This window comes from Polyodon spathula, chromosome 10 (assembly GCF_017654505.1).
Source record: "Polyodon spathula isolate WHYD16114869_AA chromosome 10, ASM1765450v1, whole genome shotgun sequence".
Taxonomy (NCBI): domain Eukaryota; kingdom Metazoa; phylum Chordata; class Actinopteri; order Acipenseriformes; family Polyodontidae; genus Polyodon; species Polyodon spathula.
In genome coordinates, this window is record NC_054543.1 from 35,521,343 (window position 1) to 35,543,547 (window position 22,205).

Consider the following 22,205-nt stretch of genomic DNA (forward strand, 5'->3'; position numbering starts at 1 on the left):
ATGAGTTCGCTATAAATCTGGGCTTTGAACATACATAATTAGATAAGTGGTGAATCTAAATCTTAAAATCAATAAAATACCATATTCCCCCTCGCTAGACTGTACAGCTATGGCCACAGGTTTTGCATCACCTAGAATATTAGGATTGAGACACCATATATATATATATATATATATATATATATATATATATATATATATATATATATATATATATATATATATATATATATATATATATATGTGTGTGTGTGTGTGTGTGTGTGTGTGTGTGCGGGGAAGGCAGCAGGGCTGGTAGGTGACGTAATCCCATACGAAGACAAGCCTGATATATGCTCCTTGCAAAGGAGCCGGCTCTTTTGTACAGGGGTACTGGCTACTATGCTTCAGTCCGAGAGGTCCTGGTTTTGCGACTGCCCCTCCGCCTGTGTGTGGATTGCCTCACCCTGTGTGATGTGCCTGCCTGCGTTAACCTATTTCGCTACATTGGTGTTACAAGTGGGTTGTAGGTACCCCGGCACGCACTCGTTGGACTGTAGCCTGGTGAGCAAGTCCGGGGGCGAACTTGAGGGTAGCAGGGGACACTGTAGTGTGAACGGGGAAGGCAGCAGCAGGACTGGTAGGTGACGTAATCACGTACAAAGACATAAGCCCGATATACGCTCCTTGCAAAGGAGCCAGCTCTTGTACAGCGTTACTGGCTACTATGCTTCAGACGGGAAGTCCTCGGTTCGCGCCCGCCCTGTGCGTTGATTGATAACTTCAGGCGATCGTAGTTCCGGCTCGGATTACTACAGACACACTGAATGCGTCATTAGAACGTTGAGGTGTCTGAGTAATTTGTGCGTAATCACGGGGCTGAGTGTGAAGAGTTAAATAAATATTTGCATGCGGGTCATTTTTGAAAAAAAAAAACTATATTATCTGGCTGAAGAGTCAAGAACGTAACCCCAATTTATAACATTGTTCCTATGATGTGCATTGACTTACAACGCGACTTTCAGGAAGCAGTTGTGTCGTATGAGCGAGGACCTTCTGTGTGTGTGTGTGTCTATATATATATATATATATATATATATATATATATATATATATATATATATTATATAAACCGTGATACAATAAGTTGTACTGTATCCTAACTACTGTATTGAATATATGGTGCAAGACAAAAAAAAAAAAAAAATGTCCTCGACAAAATCGAACCGAGTGCTATGTAACTTTCAGACCGTTGTAGCTTGCTACACTGCACAAGACGCTGTTTACTACTAGATAATTTGTGTCATTAGATGTACATTCTTTACCACCATCCATGCTTGTACGACAACCCACCCAAAAATACGCCATCCTTGTCCCCACCCCCAGTTCAGTCCGTGCCCCTCGCTTGATAACCCGGAAAGAGTCCTTCAGCAACTCTCGGAGAGAAGAGGGGTAGGCGGCTGGCCTACCAACAAACCCAAGTCAAGCCAGAGAGCCTTTTCAGCGCGGCTTCAATCCTTCAAAACAACCTACAGATATGTCACAAGAGAGGTTTCCAGCCGCGTCCAAAAGGCGCTCTGCAAAGAACAATCTCAGGTCAGTTTCGCATAGGGTGTCAGCATGGTCCAAGTTTATCTGAATGAAGGACGCATCGAGGTCCATTTAGCATCTATCGTCATTCGAGTGGTCCTGAGCTAAATGATGTTGATGATTAAAAAGAAAAAAAAAAAAAAAAAACAAAAAAAAAAACACAGTAGTAGGATACATATTTACAGTGCAATGTAATGTTGTGAAGAATGTTGATTTGTTTATTTTTCTGATAACATATACTATACAGTAATGCATTGATTGAATAGAAGTGTTTGTGACAATCGAGGTCACTAAAGAAATGTAATGTTACATTTATACCGTGTCTGTGTCAATAGTTTTCTTACATTGAGATCGGGAAAATCAAGCTCTTAATCAGACTCTCTCTCTCTCTCTATTTCTTTCTCTCTCTCTCTCTCTCTCTCTCTCTCTCTCTCTCTCTCTCTCTCTCTCTAGAGGAGTATGTATAGTATCTATATGAGAGACATACATACATATATATATTCTATAGGTACTATTGCTATATATAATATATATATATATATATATATATATATATATATCTATATATATATATATATAGTAGTGATAGTACTATATTATATATATAGATATAGGTATATATATACATATGGTTCAGAAATGAATACTAATTCCTTACAGCCAGGATTGTCACGTTGTTATTGTTTGTGTATTATGTGAATTACTAGAGCCAAGTGTTTATTGCATTGTAAGAATGCTTTTAAACAGAAAACAGTGACAATGTTAAAACTTAAAAATTGCGTATAGATGTTTGTGAAAACCCTGGAAAATAAACGCTGGGTGAATATGTGTATTTGCTTAGCGGTACCTCAATTTTGGATCAACCATGTGCCCAGAAATGAATCTGATTTGGTGCCTCTGCTCTGCCTTATTTTTCAGTTTGGAGCAAATGATCGCAGCCAGTCCAGGAAAGACTCCAATCCAGATGCTTCATGAGTATGGTACAAAGATTGGTAAACCCCCCATCTATTACATGGAAAAAGCTGAGGGCAATGCTCATCTACCCAGTTTTATCTTCAATGTAGAAATTGGAGCTGTCACCAGTACAGGTTAGTGTTACCTTAGTAATGGTGCAATGTAAATGAAAATACTATATACAAGTGGTGTATTTTGTATGTGGTGGTGCAAGATGCATGTTATATGAGTATATTACACCTACATGGTTCAATGTTTTACTGTTATTTTGTGGTATGTTTTATATGGGAGAACACGTATATATATATATATATTATATATATATATATATATATATATAATATATATCAATACTGTGATAAAATAATTTGTCCCATTTTTTTTTAGTTAGATACAAATGTGAGGCTTTGATTTATTTTAATAACATTATTTATTTTGGTATGTATATGGGAGACATCAGACAAAACTAATGATGTCTTTTTATTTCTGTAGTGACATCTGTTAAATTACCTGTATTTTAAGACACGTTTTAGTGTGCCTATTACAGCAGGTTTGAATAACTAACCTTTCTTTTTTTACTCTCCCACCAATGAAGGTCAAGGTCTGAGTAAAAGGGCTGCAAAACATAAAGCTGCTGAAGCTGCTTTAAATATTCTAAAAAGAGAGCCAGGTATGAGGTGAGTTATTCACATGAACATACAATATAGTTAACCAGCGTTATTGATCCACCCTGCAGCACCAGGTGCTAATAGAGTCCAATGTCTTGGTGGGACACCAGTAGCAAAGCAAGGTGAAAGGAGGGGCATTCTGCTGCCTTGTATTTTAAATGAGATGGTAATCAATAGTTTCTTTTAATTTTGTTTTCATGTTGTTGTTTCGAGAAGGTCCTCTGTTCTGTTATGCTAAGACACTTGTAAATGACTTAAAATTATTATGACTTCATTTCACATTGAATGCAAATGTATTTTGTGCAAAAATGTATACATTTGTAGTAGTGTGTACTCAAGAATATCCACCTTGTAACAGAACAGAATATAAAACAGTTTTTTTGACACTGATGCATAGAGAATGAAATAATCTTTTGGTAATGCTTGCGATTTGCCTATCTACTGTATTCCTTCGAATTTAAGAATAACTTTTTTAAACACATTTTTTCTGCTCAAAAATGTATCTGCGTCTTAAATTCAAGTAAAATGTGGTGATGCATGTATTAAAATCGCAAACAAAAGATGTGACTGCCCAAATACACAAACAGCAACGTGACTGATTGGCAGTGGAAAGGTTCCATTGTGAAAGTGTGAAACTCCTGCAGAGTGAACACTCCTCAACACAGAGTGAACACTCCTCAATGTAAACAAATGAAACTTTCGCTCAGAGCCCACCTGTGTATCTATGGCCATGGTGCAGTAGCCTCGAACTGGCGCTGCTGCGCTCTAAAACAGGCATAGGCTCCCCGGGCACACACCCCAGCCACTCAGGACCTCCCAATCAGCAGAGCTTCGAGCAAGCCTTCCTGTTCACCACAGCAGCATCACAGCTTAACCAGCAACATGGTTCTCCCTGTCACAAAGCATCATTAGCTTCTTGACGAATTCGAACAGAAGGTTTTACAATTTCAGGGTTTCATTATAAGGCTCCGTTCTAATCAGATCCCTGTATTTTTCTACTTGCCCAGCAACACCACAGTTCACAAAAAGGGAGAAGAATATGTGTGAGTACCCACAACTGTAAATGAGAAGCAGGGCATAACTGTAATGCTGTATGTGACAACAGATGGCTGCAAACTGCCTCCATACATGTTTTTTTTTTTTATATGAGTAAATGCATTTTTATTTGATTTTTGTTTCTCAAGTTCAGGGTGGGAAATTTGGGCTACATCTTAAATTCGAAGGTAAACGGTAGCTTATTCACAATTTTGTTTGTTTTTTTGATTCCTGTTGAATTTGTAAGGCACAGCAGGTTGGACACAGTTCTTTGTACTAGCATTTTTGATCATTTAACAAATTAACGAAAAATGTTCAACAATCTGTGCTAGATTTGCAGAGGTCTTGGTGGAATTTGTTGCACATAAATATATATATATTTTTTTTACTTGTATTTATTCACAGCATTCCCTTTCCAAAGACCGAGCTGTCTGATTCTCCTAAACAGACACAAAATCAGTCCAACCCTATTGGCACGCTGCAGGTTTGTGCATAGATATGCTCTGCTTTTGCTTTTCAATATAGTTTCAATATTTTATACACCTCCTGGGTCTTAAATCGGTTTTGAATAAAACCAAAACAAAATTCACATTCAGTTATTCTTGGTAGCGTTCATTAAGAGACACGGTAATTGCATTGTGGCTGTCGCTCTATCCTTTATCAGTGCTTCCTGCTGCAGTAGTACTGATGCTCTAATTGAATGGTAATTGTGGGAACAGAAAAACAAAGAAAACAGCATCAGTTTTTTTGCTATGGTAACACAGATTTGGATACAGGGGATGCAGGATCTCTGACGGTTATGGTATTCTGTGTTGTATGTATCACTTTAACACTGCGAAATATGCGTTTGTGGCCAACACTAAAGATAAATGTAAGAGCCCTCACCATAGTATTGCATCAAAGCCAGTAGTGCAGCATTGCCAAAAATTTAACAATAGAATGAGGCATTCATCCTTCCCATCACTACAACCAAAGGACCCAATCCTCGCCATTTGAAAACAGCCCCAAACCATTACTACGCGTCCATCATTCACTGACAATAGTCATGTGGCCCATTCTGTCCATAATTTTGGTTTGCCTGTCATTTTTTCAATATTGGCATGATCTATTGTCTTCCATTTCCTAAGGACATTACCCACACTTGACTTGGGAAGGCCTAATGTGACGGAAATGACACAAACACTCGCACCCCCACCACCTGGCACCCAATAACCATTCCATGTTGAAGGTCTGTCAGCTCTTTACCTTGTAGCATTTTGATTGACACTAAGATTTTGTACCTGCTGCTGCTTGCCTTTATAAATAGCATGCTGCTTTGCAAAAATGTCCAAATGCAAGTTGGGAGGGCTCATTTCGCATTTGGCTGTGCTGTGACAATACTTTTGGTAATCTAGTGTATGTGCAACAGTCTACAGCAGGTTCCACTTTATGTTCAAGTGCTTTTTGAATAGTGTTTCAGTTACAAAGATCTGCATAATGGCTTATATACTGTATGGACCTGGTTTCAATAGTAATTGAGTGTGAGGTGATACAGTAACTGATGTGAATTTTTTTGACTGTATGTTTTGTAAAGTTGTGCATCGGCCATGTGATTGTGACAGAGTAAAGGAATGCTGTCCACTCAGATTCAGGCTTAAGGGTCGTTTACAATGGGGCGACACGGGCGATTTATTTTAATTAACCAAATCTCTAATCTTGTATATTAGTGAATATAAACCAACATTTCATATTAAGGGACACAAGTTCAGTTCCTCATTCAGTCCAAGAGGTCCCAGTGTTTGTAATGCCAGTATCCACTGTGCCTCTCTGCAATAGGAGCTTTACTAAACTTCCACCACAAGCATGTACATTAACCTTCTCCACACCCACAGACCATAGTGAGTGTGGAAAAGATCCATGTCCAACTTTTTTGTAGTGTTGAGCAATAGAATAGTCTTGATTATTACTTCTAATAGCCGCTTTATGTTCGGCAATTCTTAATTTTAAAGCTCTTTTTATGACCAACGTATACAAGGGCATGTCATCATATAAATTACACCAGTACTGTTGCAGTTAATAAAACCTTTGATTTTTTTTTTTTTTTTTTTTTACCAGATCTAGGATGGGAAGTCTGTTTGCTATTGATTGTATTGGAGTAATGCGCACAATGGCCACATTTAAAATAACCATTGGGGGGGAGTTGGCAATCACGTTTTAGTTTGATTTATTTTAGGACTAAATTAATTTACCAGTTTGTCTCTGATGTTTCTAGCATGTTTTGAATGCAAACTGCGGTAAACTGTCTTGTATTATTTCTTTGAGAGAAATCACTTTTTAAAATATGCCAGTGTTTCAAAAATATTCTTTTCACATCATTAGATAGGTAATTACAGTCAGTTGAGAAATAAATAGTTTTCTTATTCTTAATACTCTGAGTTACGATCAAAACATTGAGTACATTTCTTCTGATTCACTAGCAAATTGTGATTCTGTACTACAATTCTTTCTTGCTTGTAAAAATTGACCCTTTGGTATGTTTTTAATCAAGTGTCATGGGTGTTAACTTTTTCCAAGAAGCAATGAATTAGTTGGTTGATTTCGGAAATACAGTAGTTTGCAAAGTATTGGTTTCATCTTTGTAGATTTGTAAATCCAAAAAAAAATCCAAGTTATAATTTTGATCCTGACCAAACCAATAGTATATCATCAATGTAGCATTGCCATAAGTGAATAAACGGTGAAAAAATATGTATTGTCCAGGTTCTTGTAAAAACAGTAGTGCTTTTTATTTTCGATCTTGTCTTCCACTGTTACAGTGATCGGTCAATATGACAGCAGTGGAGACTTACCAACACTGACAGTCGCAGACAGCAGGTAGCCCAACGGGGACAATACCCCCCAGCTGGGGAACAATTCCTCCTCTGCAACAACAATGAAACAGTTATAGCAATTAATAAATCCTTAGGCCAGGGGTTTGCAACTTTGTTTTTTTTTTTTTGTTTTTTTACAACAGTACCCCTTCTGCCTGGAGGTTTCAGCTCACACCTTTACAAGCTTTGCTCTATTGAATGGTATCACAGTTGCAAGAGTAGTCTGATTTAACAAATACCCTTTTAATTAATAATGTATAATTTATAGCACAACAGTTTGGTATTGACAATCTGCTGGTTTAGGACAGAATAACAAACATTCATAAAACTTTACAAAAACTAAAAGAAACGTGTATCTCATTTGTAATCAATTTGCTTTTAAAGACAAGATTGAAAGACAAGAACTTTTGGCAGGAATAAAAGTCAAACCATCTAAATTACATCACATTTGGCAGGTGCCAGTATCGCACACTTATTTTCCTTTAACATGTTATTTTGTTGTTTAATTGTATGTTTGTATATATGAATATACTGTATATGTCAATTTTGCGCTGCGTTCATTGTGAACACAAAAAATCTGCTTGCCGCCAGCACCACACCCAGTGTGAATGACCCTTTAAATGACATCAAGCATAATGGAGTATAGGAAAGACTTTTGATTTCCGTGTTTCCATAAAATAAAAAAAAGAAATACATGAAGAGCATAAAAAGATCCTTTTAAATTGATTTTAAAGTAAAAATGATTATGTAAAAAATTGACTTCAAACAAACTGAAAGTAGAGTGCTAACTGGGGAAGTAGAAACGTTCAGTTTAACCCCATGGACTGTTCTGAAGTTGAGGATCATCTGATCCCTACTATTGTTGCCTGTATTTTTTCGTTGCAGTTGGTACTAAGAGAGTGCAGAGGTGGAGATGATCTGCAGATAGTACCATGCTAGCTAGTACTCAACTTAGTACAGAACGAAGGACTACATTCAAATTAGTTGTAATTGCCCAGAGGTGTCCTATTCTTCCATTATTATTTATGTATTTGTGTTTGCTATGAAAGATAAACTTGATCTACCCTTAAGAGATAGTATATGTAATATTGGTCCAACCCTCATTGTCCTTCTGCAGCATACTTTTATTACAACATGTAACTATTCACTTGTAGGAACTGGCGGTCCAAAAGGGTTGGAGACTCCCAGAGTACTCTGTGGCTTTGGAATCTGGGCCTGCCCACAAGAGAGACTTTTCAGTGACCTGCAGAATAGAAACATTTCTTGTAACAGGTACTTGTAATTAGATTGTTAAAGAAGTTCCTAGGTGAAGAAGGGTTTTCATAATTCAAGTAAAATTTTTATACTGTGCTTCAATTACTGATTACATGATGAACAGGAATTGCTGAAAACTTAAGCTTGTCCAGAAATTACTTTTTGTTTGTTTGCAGGAAGTGGTAGCTCCAAAAAAATAGCCAAAAGGTCTGCAGCTGAACAAATGCTAGCAAAACTTCAAAATCTGCCAGATAGTTCGGATACCCCCGGGGTAAGTAAACTGTCACTCAGGTTTGTTTCCTCTTGAATGCAGTGCAGCCCAAAACAGCCGTATGGTCTTTGGCTTAGGTGCCATGCATTCTAATTGATAATACTATCTGATAAAGTAAATATTTTTGTGCAACATTAATAAATAAATAACACAAATAGGGTTCAGTGATTCCATTAAGGCTGTCAGTTCCTGTAAAGGTACATTCTAGCTCCACTAGTCAATTGAAAGCTGTTTTTTTTTTTTTTTGTGGTTAAGACATCCGGTTTCAGGTGGGAATCTTTGAAAGATTCTACGGCAGAGAAGATCACAATTCTAAAGAGAAACCCGCTGAGTATTCCCAACACGGATTATGTGCAGATGTTATCAGATTTGTCTCAGGAGCAAGGGTTTGAGGTCACTTTCCTGGATATAGGTGAGTTCATTTTTCTGTGTTTTTACTTCTCAGTCAATCAGTGGTTTTCTTGGTGTGTTTGTGTTCAATCATGCCATGCCTGTTTGGTTAAAATGTGTCAGCAGTTCACTGTTCTCCATGAAAGTGTTGCAGACTGTCCACAACAAATACACTTCTACTGTTTGATTATCACAATTTGTTCTTGTTCTGTAGAAATGTTACATCATCAGTGTGTGTTATTTCTGTGTCGAACGTTCATAGTTGGCTTTATTGTACAGTTATCTTTGAAGAATGGCATGGCAATTAATCTCATGCTAAAATCTTGCTTGCTTACCTGGCTGGATATTGAGGGCAGTATATTTACTTATGAACGCTGCTGTTTGCTCTTCCAGATGAGCTGACTGTGAATGGGCAGTACCAGTGTCTAGCTGAGATCGCCGCTTCCCCGGTCACTGTGTGTCACGGCACAGGGATCTCGTGTGGTAATGCTCACAATGACGCAGCTCACAGTGCACTGCAGTATGTGAAGATCATGGCAATATCAAAATAAGTGTTTGTACTGATGTACAATATGAAGAGAACATAATCATGTTGAAAAATAATTAAGTAAAAGTTTATCATGAAATAATGTATTCAGGGATTATTTAAAATAACAAACATGTTTACAATTTACAAACCTTCAAAGAAACTCCTATTGAGTAAACATTAGAAGGTAGATATGGCATATAAATTAAGTTTTTAAAACACATTTGATCATTTTAATTGAGGTCAAACAACACTTTTTTGCCTTGAATAAGACACAGACTAATAGAAATTGAACAGTAAGTCATACATTGAGTTATTTTATTTATTTATTTATTTATTTATAATCATGATAGTAATCCTTGCAGAGTAAGTAGCAGGGTTCTGATGTTCTACATCCTCTCGTGTTGCTACAACTGTTTAAATAACGTACCTGTAAATTTGGTTTTCATTGTTAACATCCTGACAACTTTTAACACTGTCTGTTTTATAGCTATTTTCAAAATGTTAGCTCTGGTGCCCTAGGGTTTGAGATCTGTCCTCTAAATCACTGTAAATTAAAAAAAAAAAAAAAAAAGGCTCAGGCTTTTCTGTCCCGTACCACATCATGGATCATTATTGCTGTGTTACCTGTTTGACCGTGTGGGCAATAACTCTTACAGTATCAGTGCACTAAAGCAGGCATTTTGAAAAGAGCTTTGAAAGTTATAAGTGTAAAAAAGTTGTCAGGCTGTTATCAATGAAAAGAAAAATTACAGGTATGTTATTTAAACAGCTGAAGCTACACTTGCGGATATGTAATGCTATATTTTTCAGAACCCCGCTACTTATTGTAAGTGTCCTAGTGTGGCAGTAGCTGGATATCATGGATTTTCAGAAGTTTAAAACGTGTGTGAATGATTTTGCGTTGCTTGTAAGTTAACTTGACTTTGAGATTTCTCTTGTAGAAAACTGAGCATGGTCTGCCTAAACCCAGCTGGCATTTTTTATTACTTTAAAAACAAAATTTCTTGACATTTTGTAGAACACAACATTCAGCAGACAACTTGTACTCGGCAAAAAAGATTTGTAAAACCTAATATATATATATATATATATATATATATATATGGGATTAGTAGATTTGGAAAATGCTCTTCTTGCAAAAGTATTTAAATCTAAAACATGCACATTATAATATTATACCAAACGTCATTATTCCACACTTATAAGTTGCATTGTAACAATAAGAGTTGATCCAAGGGTACACTATACAACTGGAGTCTGCACTGCACTCAAAACATATAAGAACTGGCGCAACTTCATGCCATACAGGTCCATGTCCTGACTGTGTGAAGTCGGCAGTCTTTACTAGGGATTCCGAAAGCAGTGACGCATTGGCTCTGGCGCTCTCGTGGGTTAGGGAGACAAAACCGTCAGGAAATGTTTCTCCTCGTTACTCTACAGTGAACCCTGCTGGCTCGGTGACCAGTGAGCTCAAAAGTGGACACTTGCAGGGCTGACCTTTGTCCTTCAGAGGTCAGTAGCTCGTTGACATCCACACTCATTCATGGGTGTAAAAGAGGAAGCTGGCTCGGTCGTGGGATCGGAGGACACACGCTGAACCTCAGCTGTGTGGGGAATTGCTGCGGTGAGGAAAACATTACTGCACATTCTAAATTGGGGAGAAAATCGGGGGTAAAGTAATTGGGCACACTAAATAAAAAATTTAAAAAAAAGTAGTAACTGGTGCTTCGTAACAAAAGACAACTATGGTGCATAGGGTTAAAAACTATCAAAATAAGTTAAATGAAACCCCGCAACTTGCATTTGGCTTATCATAATCGTAATAGGATAAAAGCCTGCATTAGGCAGTTTTTACTTGAGGCTGAATGTACTGTATGTACTGGCATTATCTGATTAATGTCTTCTCTTAACAGCACACTGGGTCTCATTCACCAACCAGCGATAACTTGTTTTACCTGCTGTATTCACTAACCCAGAGGTAGTCAACCTAGCACGTGGAAATAAGCGCGTGGAAAAAGTACCACGTTCGAGTCATTTAAATAGAATGAATAATGTGAGTGAGGTAGTTGATATTAAAACCATATTCACCTAAGGGCGCTAACTTTACCAGGTGCCTCAACGTGTGCTAAAAGTACCTCTTATGAAACCAGGTGGTGTCGCAGAACAAGCCAAAGAGCTTCACAGGAGAGCGAGAAGAAGAGTCAGGGAGAGAGTATTTCAGACCAGGCACACACTACTAGGGCTGTGTGAAGAGGAGGTAATAACTAGATATAGATTGAGCACAGATCGTACTAGCCTTACATGTAGGGTCCTGGGAAATTCACGATTTCACGAATTTTACAGAAATCATGTATTTGACTACAGTGAAAATTATGCTTCCAGTATTTTACATTACTCTTCACCTCCCCTGTTCATGTCATACTTTTTAGCAATTAAAAGCAGCGCTACAGTAACTATGCATGGCCCGGCGTCAGTGCTGTGCATTTGGTTACTACGGCAACAGGGTCAAACAAATACTGGCTTCATGATTGGTGAATTCCACATACTCTACAATGACGTGACATGCGAGTCAGAGGTGAGAAGTAGTGTTGGACCGTTTGATTCTTTACTGACTATTTGATTCAGTTCAGTTTGGTGAGATGATTACAAAAGATCTGTTTGTTTGATCCACTGATTCAATGAAATGAAACCAATCAGTGTAGACTGAAGAATCACTTGGTTACGAAGGTTTATTTGAGCGGAAAAGAAATAGTTGTTCATGAACTGCACATTACTAACGGGAAATAGCTAACTACAATCTATAGTTGGTTGTCTGGGTTCTTAAATATAAAATCTAGTTTGACAAACAGCATTACATTTTAGTAAGAATCCTGGAGAAAATATGAGTATGAACTATTTAACATTGTTCGGCCAACAGTATAACTGCAGTCAGTTTAATAGCCTGCAACCTTACAAAAACTGATCTGCTGTTATTTTTTTATTATAAATAAATAAATTGAATTACTTGCGTCTTTATACGGGTTGTAAGTGAGAGGCTCTATTTGATTTGACAGATCCATCCCTCCTTATCATACAACGTTGCTACGAAAAGTTAAATGTTGCCAAAGCAATTGTACTGATTTGCAACAAACCCATTATAGATATTAAAATTTTTATAAAAAATTTTTTTATTAAAAGGAGTTCCCAGTGGGTGGTGCACAATTGGCCAAGAACCGCCTGGAGTGGTGAGAGCTTAGGTCGACCAGGGACTCCTGTAGACTTGAAATGTACAGTGTGTGTGTGTGTGTGTGTATATATATATATATATATATATATATATATATATATATATATATATATATATATATATATATATATATATATATATATATAAAATTTTAATCTAGTCCTTTGAATGTGAATGCAATATGCAATGATGTTCAACTGTGTGAGGACTGCCATAGGATTGCTACAGCATTTTCATAAAACACAACATGTGACAATGTTTTCACTGTTGCATATTTAATTGTCTGCTGTGGCACATTTTTAAATAAAAAAAGGTTGTTTAAAATGACAGCTAAATTGAGTGTCTCCTGTGTGTTGATTATGAGTGGTGCTGATTCTTTGTGGTAATGATAACACATTGCCCACTTAGTTCACTTATTAAGATTGGGCTTTTTGAGAGACTGGAAATTGCAATAAAAGTACGTCTACCAGTATTTAGATTTATCATAGGGTCACAAGGAAATTGTAATGCCTTGGACTGCATGGTTTAATACTGTTCTTTCTTTGCATTAGTACTAGTTTATACAGTATTGCATGCAGACAATGATTTTGTCTTGTTTATTACATATTCAGACCCAATAAATGTGTTTTCATTTGCTAATGTGATAATTAAAAAAAGGGATATTGCACTTTCATATTTAGATTGTAGTCTTAATGTTGCACATTATGCATTTTCTTCTATCGTTAGATGTCCATTTTAATTTATGCTACACAAGGTCAAAGTAATTGTATTATGTGCGGTACTGTATACCAGTGGTCCACAACTGTTCTATCCTTTGTAGTATCACCACAAAACTAAACAAAACAGGTCCATCTATTGATGTGGTATTTGTAGCTCCTGTGTGTCAGGCTAACATGTACACACAAAAAAAACACAAAGTCCAGATTCCATTTTACATTTTTATTAAAACAAGCACTAGATAGCAGCAGTGTAGAGAGTTCATGGGAAGATATGTATATGTAGTAATTATACAATTGCACTTCAGAGATATCCATCAGAAAATGGACTTAAATATGTATCTTGACTGTCCAACACAGCACTGTGTGACACTGTCTTTTAACATTTAAATTTAAAAAAAAAATCAACCTTTTCATAAGGCATTTGCAACATTCATTGGCAGGCTTATCATTTGCACATGCAATTATAATTTACACTGTAATAGAGGAATAACTTTGTGTCAGAAACAAAAAAGAAATTCTCTCTGCTACTGTCATAGAACTCTGCTTTAACCTGTAGTTGATATCTTTTGCAGTTAAACATATTTGTTGTCGTTGTATTGCAAAAGACTTTAAGCAAAAGTACATAACTACTGTAAATAATAGATATTGTAATGGATTACACAATACCTACGAGGCCATTTGGTAGGTTTAATTGCATGGAGTGATTCTACTTGATGTATACATTTCAGTCCCACAAAAAAGCATGGGACAGTTTTTCTTTTTTAATTAATGTAAGATGCAATGGAAAGAGCTGGTGTACGAAACATTTGGAGAACTAGCTCAAAAGCATTGGTTGTTCCTGTGGAGATTTTGTGGCACAAACATGACATACTGTAATGAATATGGTACGTTACATTTGTTTGTCAGCCAGTTTCTTCATTATGGTTTCTATTATCATGTCCAGCCTCTTAATGTTTTGTGCCAACATTTACTCGCATAGAGAAAACGGAGCACAAATAAACAGTATCTGGAGGAATACTTTTTATTTAAACTGATTGTGTTTTTATTTATACAGTTTTGTTCCAAACATGTATTTTCAATATAACCGATATTAAAAAAGCATGCACCTGAGGTGCTGGGCTCCCGTACCAAGCTGTATCAGAATGAACACTGCTGCAGAAAGAACTGCATTTTCAGAAATGCTGGTTCCTCTAATAAATCAACTATTAAGCATTCTATAGCAATACTAACAGAAAAGATTTCTAGTTGAAATGTTCTGTCATTGATCTTTCAAATGAAATTAAACCGAAGTGTATTTCCAAAAAAAATACAGAAAAATGTGGCCTGCTAACAGGAATATAGTCCCAGAGTCAATTACAACAGGATTTTCGTAATTTAGAACAGGAGACTGTTACTCAGTTGGATTGTTATTTTTTCTGGTACAAGCACAACAGCATTGTATACAGTATTTATTTCTGGGTTGAACCACACTAAAGGTGGTCACACTGGTGCTTTGCCATGGTGAATTCCCTAAAGTGTTGATACTGGTACAATTAAGTAACCCATCCAATTTTGCAATTATCGCTTTAAGGCACATCAAATGGAATTGTTACAAAGAAACTTACAATATGACATGGTAGAGAAATAAGTATATGTTATGGTACTTGGTATTTTATACTTGAATGTAAAAACGTACACTGGAAGTTACGCAAAATAAATCTGATAATGATAAGGTTGTGCCAGATTATAAAAGGGATACCTGCCACCACATATGGTGTTTGTACAGTATAGTGTTTAAGACTAAAAGGTATAATACATACAGATGAAGTGTAACAATTTTCCTCTTGGGGTCCTTGAACTGCAGCAAATAACCACTTTTGAAATGACTGCCAATTAAACCAATTATTGCATATTCCATGTCAAATAGGTTTGAAAGAACTTCTGTACAAAGATTATGTACGCTTGAGTTATACAAACCAGATACTGTATCACCGCGACCTTTCACTTAATGAAAGAATGCCCAATATGCACACTGTGGCTGAAATTAAATAAAATCATCAAAAAGCCGTTTCTTAAATACCTTACTCTTTAAAAAGGTATGGAACAAAGGTTTATGTTTTCACTGTCATAAATGTATGATTCCCCACAGCCATATTCTCTCTAGGGCTGAGGCTTTATAAGCATCCATTAGAAATTGAAATGCAGCTGAAAGTAACAGGATAAAAGGCTCAATCAAAGAAAAAGTTTGTGAGCCCACAATTCTACTTGCATTCTGACCTTGTGAGATGTTGGAAGGTATGCAGAGCTGGTCCTGGTCTATAGTTGAATGAGAGATTTTAATTGTGTAGTGTTGCTAGCTCAGTAAGAGGCTGATTTGCAGTCAGCACAGTTGACTTGACTTGTGCAATTCAGCTGCAAAAGCTGAACTGACACATATACCATAGACACAATGCAGAACTACAAATTCCAGAAGCACATATCACAAGGTGATTATATTTACATGTTATTGTAAGTTTTAGTTTTTTTTTTTTTTTTTTTTTTTTTTATGCAACACATAATTCCGGCCAGCCGGTGAATTTATTTATTTATTTGCTTGGGGTTCAAGCAAACATGGATGCAAGTACTGGTAATGACTTTCTATTCTAGTTTTAAAAATATATCATTATTATGTTCTGAACTCAAAAAATTGTTAGGAGCTTGGTAGGTAACGGGCTTAGTTCTTGACTGTATTGATCACATGTTCAGATCCAGCATAGATTACCTGGTCTTGACGATATGAAGCAAGCAAGCACTGACAAACAGCTATCCTGTATGAGTATCTGAAAATAAAACTTGCTTGTCGCTAATTTATTACAACCAAAATATACTATGCTTATTCTTGAGTTTGATTTTTTTTTTTTTTTTTTTTTTTTTCAAAAAAGGTATTTACAAGTTATCCAGCCTTGGAGAGAATTTGACTATAACATATCTTGCTGAATGTAAACTACAAAGTTTATATCAACCCACGTCATTAGTAATATCAAGATTACTCAACAAACGTGTTTGTTTTTACTTCTACTTTTGCTTAAAATAAAATCATTAAATAAAGATGTTTGATTACATTTTTTTCATAAATATAAATATATTTTAGTCCTACTGATGCTGTTTTTTAGAAGAATCATTGCACATGTTAATTCAATATAACTTAGGTTGATGGATGCCAGCCTTGAAACATGCTGTGCATACTTTTAAAATACAGGTAACTCTGATATTCAGAGTTCAGCATCCTACTAAATCATAGCGCTTTAGTGAAGCTTAAATCATATGCGTTTAACATGTGTGCAGAATTAATTGTCTTTTAAGGCAAAGACAGTAACTTCTAGTCCCATCCTCACCAAGAGAACTTTCTGCATGTCAATTCAGGGAAAGCTGTGACAACAGCAATAGCTGTTTGGTGAACATTGCCCCTGATGCAAGGGAGTGGTGATGTTGTCCTGTTAAGACCTTTCTTAGAATGTTAGGGTTTTGAAGAATGTCCTTATATCCACAACCCCCCCAAAAAAAACAATAGGATACTGAACTGAAAATATGATACTGCAATATTTGTGCATAGGTAAAAGCTGCTTTGTTAGAAAGAACGTTGGAACACAAACCACCCAAATGTTACCAAAGCTGAGGGTTTTCCAATGTACTGAAACCAGGGACTTTCCGTAGTTCCCAGTAGGTGTTGTTGGTGACCCACTTTTCTCTCTGATTGGCATCAATCACTTTTCTGTAATTAAAACATTGACATGTAATTAGGAATACAATCAAATGTGATAGGTACTGCTGTTATTATATACAGAGTCAAGTGTAGGTATGATTTCCAATCATTACGTGATCTACTTTGTTGAATTTGTAATATCTCTTTAATATTGTACTTGAGACTGTGCCCCTAAAAAGTAAGTAGTCTTGATCAGCAATGTCACTTGAGTGATGCTGCTTGTCAGTGTGAACAGTCAGATTGCATTTGACAGCAGTTTTTTTTTTTTTTATTTGCCCTCTGTACAAGCAGGCAGTCAGCCATGGAGTGCTCATTTTAAACTTGAGCTTCAATCTCAGATACAGTTTGATACGCTTCATGGCCTCTCAATTGGACGTTGTTTATGGTAATGTGCACCATGCGTAAGTTATGTGCTCCTTCACCTACTTGAAAAAACGTGGCTGATACTCGATATTGTTTTCCTCTATGCATCTTCTCCTTGATCTCTGCAGATCCTCTATCCTTTGCTTTTCATTGGTTGCAGCTTCTACATTCCCTTCTTCAAGAAATCTGGACAGAATGTGGTGATCATCAAGACTATTAGTCACACCACAATGTGCAAAACAGAAGCTTAGCTATCTAAACAGAATGTGATAATCATCAAGATGACTAGAGACACACCACAATGTGCAAAACAGGAGCTAAACCATCATTACTAAAAGAAAAATTTCCTAAATGAGCCCATATAAAACACATTTCACTAAATATGAACTAATTAGGTGTTAAAAACAATGCTTATTTGAAACAGAATACGGTCACACGTGAAACGAGCCAGTAGGGGGCGGTATTGCACATGTATGTGATGTTGCTTCAGAGGATCCCTGTAAATTCTTGAAACGCTAATATCTGAAAACAGGAGGAACGACTGACTAATAATACAGCAAGGTACCATTACATATAGGTGCATTTCTTAAAAAAAACATAAAAAAGCACAGCTACTGACAAATACTGATATACAAAATACATATTACAGTTTGTATTGGGTGATAAATACAAAGCTCTCAACAAAAGATGAGCAGTTTCTGAAACAGAAAAAAAGCATGCTTCTTGCCTCTGATCCGGTCTAAAACGAGCGTCGGTTGGAGGAATAAGATCTTTAATCGTCGGGCACAGCTCATTAAGTTCTATAGCAAATCTGGTGAAGCCGTAATACATCTCGTAATCCGTTGGCATGGAGCCTAAGAAACAACAAGAAACCCATTTACTGTACTGATGGGGTATTCTCAAAGCTTTCTCAATTCAGAAAACAATACTGTGAAAATACTTTGGTGTAAAGAACTGTCCATGGTTTGACAATTAATGTACTGACAATCTTTATCTGTTATGAATAATAATGAGAAAAGCAGCCTGGAATGTTATTGTTGCTTCCAGCTTAAATATATTGTGCTCAGTTACAGTAAGTGCACCAGACACTAGAACATTTTTTTTAAATATAAGTTAATAAAATGTCATGCACCATTTTCAATGTCATCATTGTATGTGTAGGTTACTCTTTTTGATCAAGATTTTTACTATAAGGCCTGTGTTCTAAGCTTGTAGCCTGCACTCCACTCCACATGACACTTCATAAGCGGTATTAATACTGAAAGCACATAACATCCACACACACACACAGGAGTTTCTTTTCATTGTCTCAGTTTTGCCCACAGGGACTATACAAAGGTTTTGTATCCAATAACTACACTGCATTTGACATCATGCTGGTGTGACACCTTCGTAAGTATTGTGCAGCAAATATAAGGATATTGCCTGACATCTAGCTCAGATTTGTACATTATAAAACTGATTAGTTCGGAGGGAAGTGGATTTATATTCCCCAGATTTCCAAGAACAATTGGACTGTACATATTCAGTTTACAAAGAATGTATCAAAATGCATGACTTCAAGAAATGGACAATCTACAGGTACTTAAATGAAAACAAAGAACAATACTGCGCCCAAAACCGTGTACCTTCTTATTAATAAGATTTCAATATATATATATTTAGAGATTCAGTAAATGCTGATGAACTCTTACCTGGCCTCCAAATACATTTCGCAGAAGGTGCAACGCCACAATACAGTCCTTCATGCCACTTCCCAAACAGCCGATGCACCACCTTCCCTTCCTGGTCCATCACAAAACCCTGGACTTCATTCACACTTGAACCCCAGTAATTTCCCTAAACATTTCATTGGCAAATGAGGAGTGCAGCTTACAATGACTGTAGACAATACCCCTTGTGTACGCATGTCAGTAAAAAGATCTACAAAACCAAATGATCTTTTCATAATCCTAGTATTAAGGTGTAAAAAAAATTAAATTAAAATATTTCAATAACATTATTATTGAAACACAGCCTGGAATAATAGATCATTTTTTAACCATGCTGAAATCCCTAGGCACTATTAAAAAAAGCTAAAACTGTCCTTTGCGATTTGACCTCATTGTTGTGGTTCATCTTTGTTTTAATATTGCTTGAAAGTAGTATTTATTTTACACAGCAAACACCTTAATTGTATCTTTCATATGAGGCTTCCCAACATGTTTCTTATGCATTTCTTACCTTAACGAATGTGAGTTTACAAATACACAGGCTGCTTTTCGTATTTCTTATTGTTATTTCTCCATAATGTTCTATCCATCTTCTACCACTGAGGATGTTGTGTATGCAGGTAGTGACTTTGTTCCATTCATAGTGATCGCCGTACCTGTACAAAAGTATTGAAGTAACAAAAAACTGCCATTTTTCACTACAGCTGGTGATTTCTGTGATTATCTAGATTTTAGAACCTATACCCTTTTTATAAAATAAAGAAATACTTGCAGCAATAGAGCCCAAGATTTAATGACATAAACATATCGTGGTGCATTTTATGTACTGCATGGGACTAACTAAGATGAAGTGTCTCAGAGTATCTCACATCTTGGTAAATAACAAATCTGTTATTTTATGGACTGTTTATGGAATCGGTGGGTGAAATCTCTAGAGAAATTAAACTGTGGTACCTGAAGCCCTATTCAGGTAGCCTGCTAACAAAAAATAAAGCAGTATGTAAGACCTTATTAGACTGACTGCATGTTTAGTATGACATATTCATTTTGGGCTCTTACTTGAGCTCTGCATTAAAATAGCCCTTGTCTTTAGTTATTTTCCTCTGCCACATGAGGGCATGAGAGTCTCTTACTTAACCCTTTGCCCACCAAAATAAAGGCTGCTGCTCAGGAGAAACAACTGTTAAACCCTACATACAGTACGTACTATGCCAAGCTGCCAGATGAAATGGGTGGCATATTATCAACTGCTGTTCTTTAAAATATTTTTTTAAACTATATATATATATATATATATATATATATATATATATATATATATATATATATATATATATATACATATATAAATCAAACATTACTGTTTATACTACTCGTTGAAGGAAATTGGTAATTTATCAAGGACCTATTTTCAGGAAGGACGTTAAGAGGTTAACATTGTATTCGACACTGCAAACAGTTACAGGTAGAAAAGAGCATCTGTTTTATCTTTAATATTTAGTCATTATATTCTACTTCAATGCTTCTACAGTATTTATTATAAAGTTGTATCAAGAAGCAATATTTTTCTTAGTAAGAATACAAAAAAAAAATAATAACTTACTTTGGAAGTGCGACATTCACGATTCCTATAGGGAGTATTTCCATGGATTTCCCCCAGAATTTATTTTTCCATCTGATATCTAAAAGAAGCAATGTGGTTAAGGTTTGTCAGTAAAGTCTGAATCCCAGAGACATTCTGAATTCCATGCAGCAGTGCTGCGGCCTTTACTATGCATGCTTTTAATCCCCTTTTATATTAAGTGTCATATTAAGCTTGTTCAAGTGGGACTAAAATAACAAATAAATGTCTTCTATGTATTTAGTCCTACTTCCCAGGTATTCACCTAATATCACACACTACAGTGCTAATACAGATAAGATTGATTTGCAGTCAATTAGCCTTACTGGAGTAATGAATGCCCTTTGCCATTTGCTCTAACTAGACCCAGAAACCCTGTTAAAGCAAACATCCTACTTTATTGAGTAGTAACGTTTCAGTGACCCATGGGTTTAATTATTCTGTACCTTTTTACAGACACCTGAAGCGCTCAATAAAGTGTGGAAAATAGATTAAGTCAGGAACTGCACATTAAGGTATAGTAACCTTCGGCCAGGGTGTATAAATCTCTTGAGAAATAAAAGCAAGCCATTTCTCACAAATTGTTGGCAAATATTTTTTTCAGATATTCATTTTACAATGCCAAATACATAACGTATATATAGAACCAGGGCTCATACCAACGTTCCACTGTGTGCAATTTTGAGAGTTTAACGACTAAAATTCTTACCTTGCCAGAAAGTAAATTTCTTGGATTCACAGTGACACGCTGAGATAGGTGGGTGGTGGCTAACCTACGAAATGTACAGCAGGAATGTGCTTAAAGAACTGAAGAATTGTATATTAAAATACCTACAGTAAACTCATTAATATCAATCTTTAATTTCTATTCCGTTACACTATATGAGCAAAATACTCATATGGCAGCAGTGAAAACTAAAACACTGCCGACCTTGGTGGGATAGGCAAGCTTGCAGAGTATTCACTACACTTCTGTTGCAAAAGGCATTGTGACCTAAACAGAATGCTCAAAGTAATCACAGCTGCTGCTTTTCAGACAACTTCATTTTAGGCACTTAGATTATTGTAGCTGACAATGCAAAAGAAAGAATGAACAAAAAAGATCTCAGTCTAAAACTAATGAGCTAGTCTTCGATAATACCACTTAAGATAAGTGAACTAGCTCTTAGCTTCAATCGCCCTGCATGACTGCAACTAACAGTTTTCTTCATGAAAAACACAAGCAGAGCAAAGCACTGAGCTGCTGAACTTCCCCGGCTTGAAAACGGAGCATGACGGGAGCATTATACAAAGTGGAAGTGGTTTCAATGCGAAATAAAACATG

At 36.3% G+C, this 22,205-nt stretch overlaps 2 protein-coding genes across 5 annotated transcripts in view; one reads left to right on the forward strand and one right to left on the reverse strand.

The window, feature by feature from the left end:
* Positions 1-1,174: 1,174 nt before the first annotated feature.
* Positions 1,175-9,898, forward strand: LOC121321441 (interferon-inducible double-stranded RNA-dependent protein kinase activator A homolog A-like). Its single transcript, XM_041260390.1, has 8 exons — positions 1,175-1,575; positions 2,488-2,657; positions 3,119-3,200; positions 4,632-4,710; positions 8,230-8,347; positions 8,506-8,600; positions 8,856-9,012; positions 9,384-9,898. The coding sequence occupies exons 1-8, from the start codon at positions 1,517-1,519 to the stop codon at positions 9,539-9,541; spliced, it is 918 nt and encodes a 305-aa protein (XP_041116324.1). The 5' UTR covers positions 1,175-1,516; the 3' UTR covers positions 9,542-9,898.
* Positions 9,899-12,927: 3,029 nt separating this feature from the next.
* The window catches only part of LOC121322194 (oxysterol-binding protein-related protein 6-like), a 43,695-nt gene continuing 34,417 nt past the window's right edge, over positions 12,928-22,205 (reverse strand). For 3 of the 4 annotated variants that reach the window (XM_041261789.1, XM_041261790.1, XM_041261788.1), the window contains 7 exons: positions 21,591-21,654; positions 20,864-20,942; positions 19,772-19,916; positions 19,243-19,387; positions 18,276-18,402; positions 17,612-17,734; positions 12,928-17,194 (listed from right to left, as the gene is read on the reverse strand). In XM_041261789.1, the coding sequence (XP_041117723.1) occupies positions 17,086-17,194; positions 17,612-17,734; positions 18,276-18,402; positions 19,243-19,387; positions 19,772-19,916; positions 20,864-20,942; positions 21,591-21,654 (792 nt within the window). In that variant the 3' untranslated portion in view covers positions 12,928-17,085. Of the gene's footprint in view, positions 17,195-17,611; positions 17,735-18,275; positions 18,403-19,242; positions 19,388-19,771; positions 19,917-20,863; positions 20,943-21,590; positions 21,655-22,205 lie in introns of those variants that run through there. The other variant, XR_005951006.1, reaches the window with a different exon arrangement.

What these genes read in the sequence shown, in the direction of transcription:
- LOC121321441 (XM_041260390.1), top strand. Translation starts at nt 1,517, where the DNA reads ATGTCACAAGAGAGGTTTCCAGCCGCGTCCAAAAGGCGCTCTGCAAAG. An exon ending in TGGAGCTGTCACCAGTACAG is followed by an intron (nt 2,658 to 3,118) that starts GTTAGTGTTACC and finishes CCACCAATGAAG; the next exon opens with GTCAAGGTCTGAGTAAAAGG. An exon ending in GGTCACTTTCCTGGATATAG is followed by an intron (nt 9,013 to 9,383) that starts GTGAGTTCATTT and finishes TTGCTCTTCCAG; the next exon opens with ATGAGCTGACTGTGAATGGG.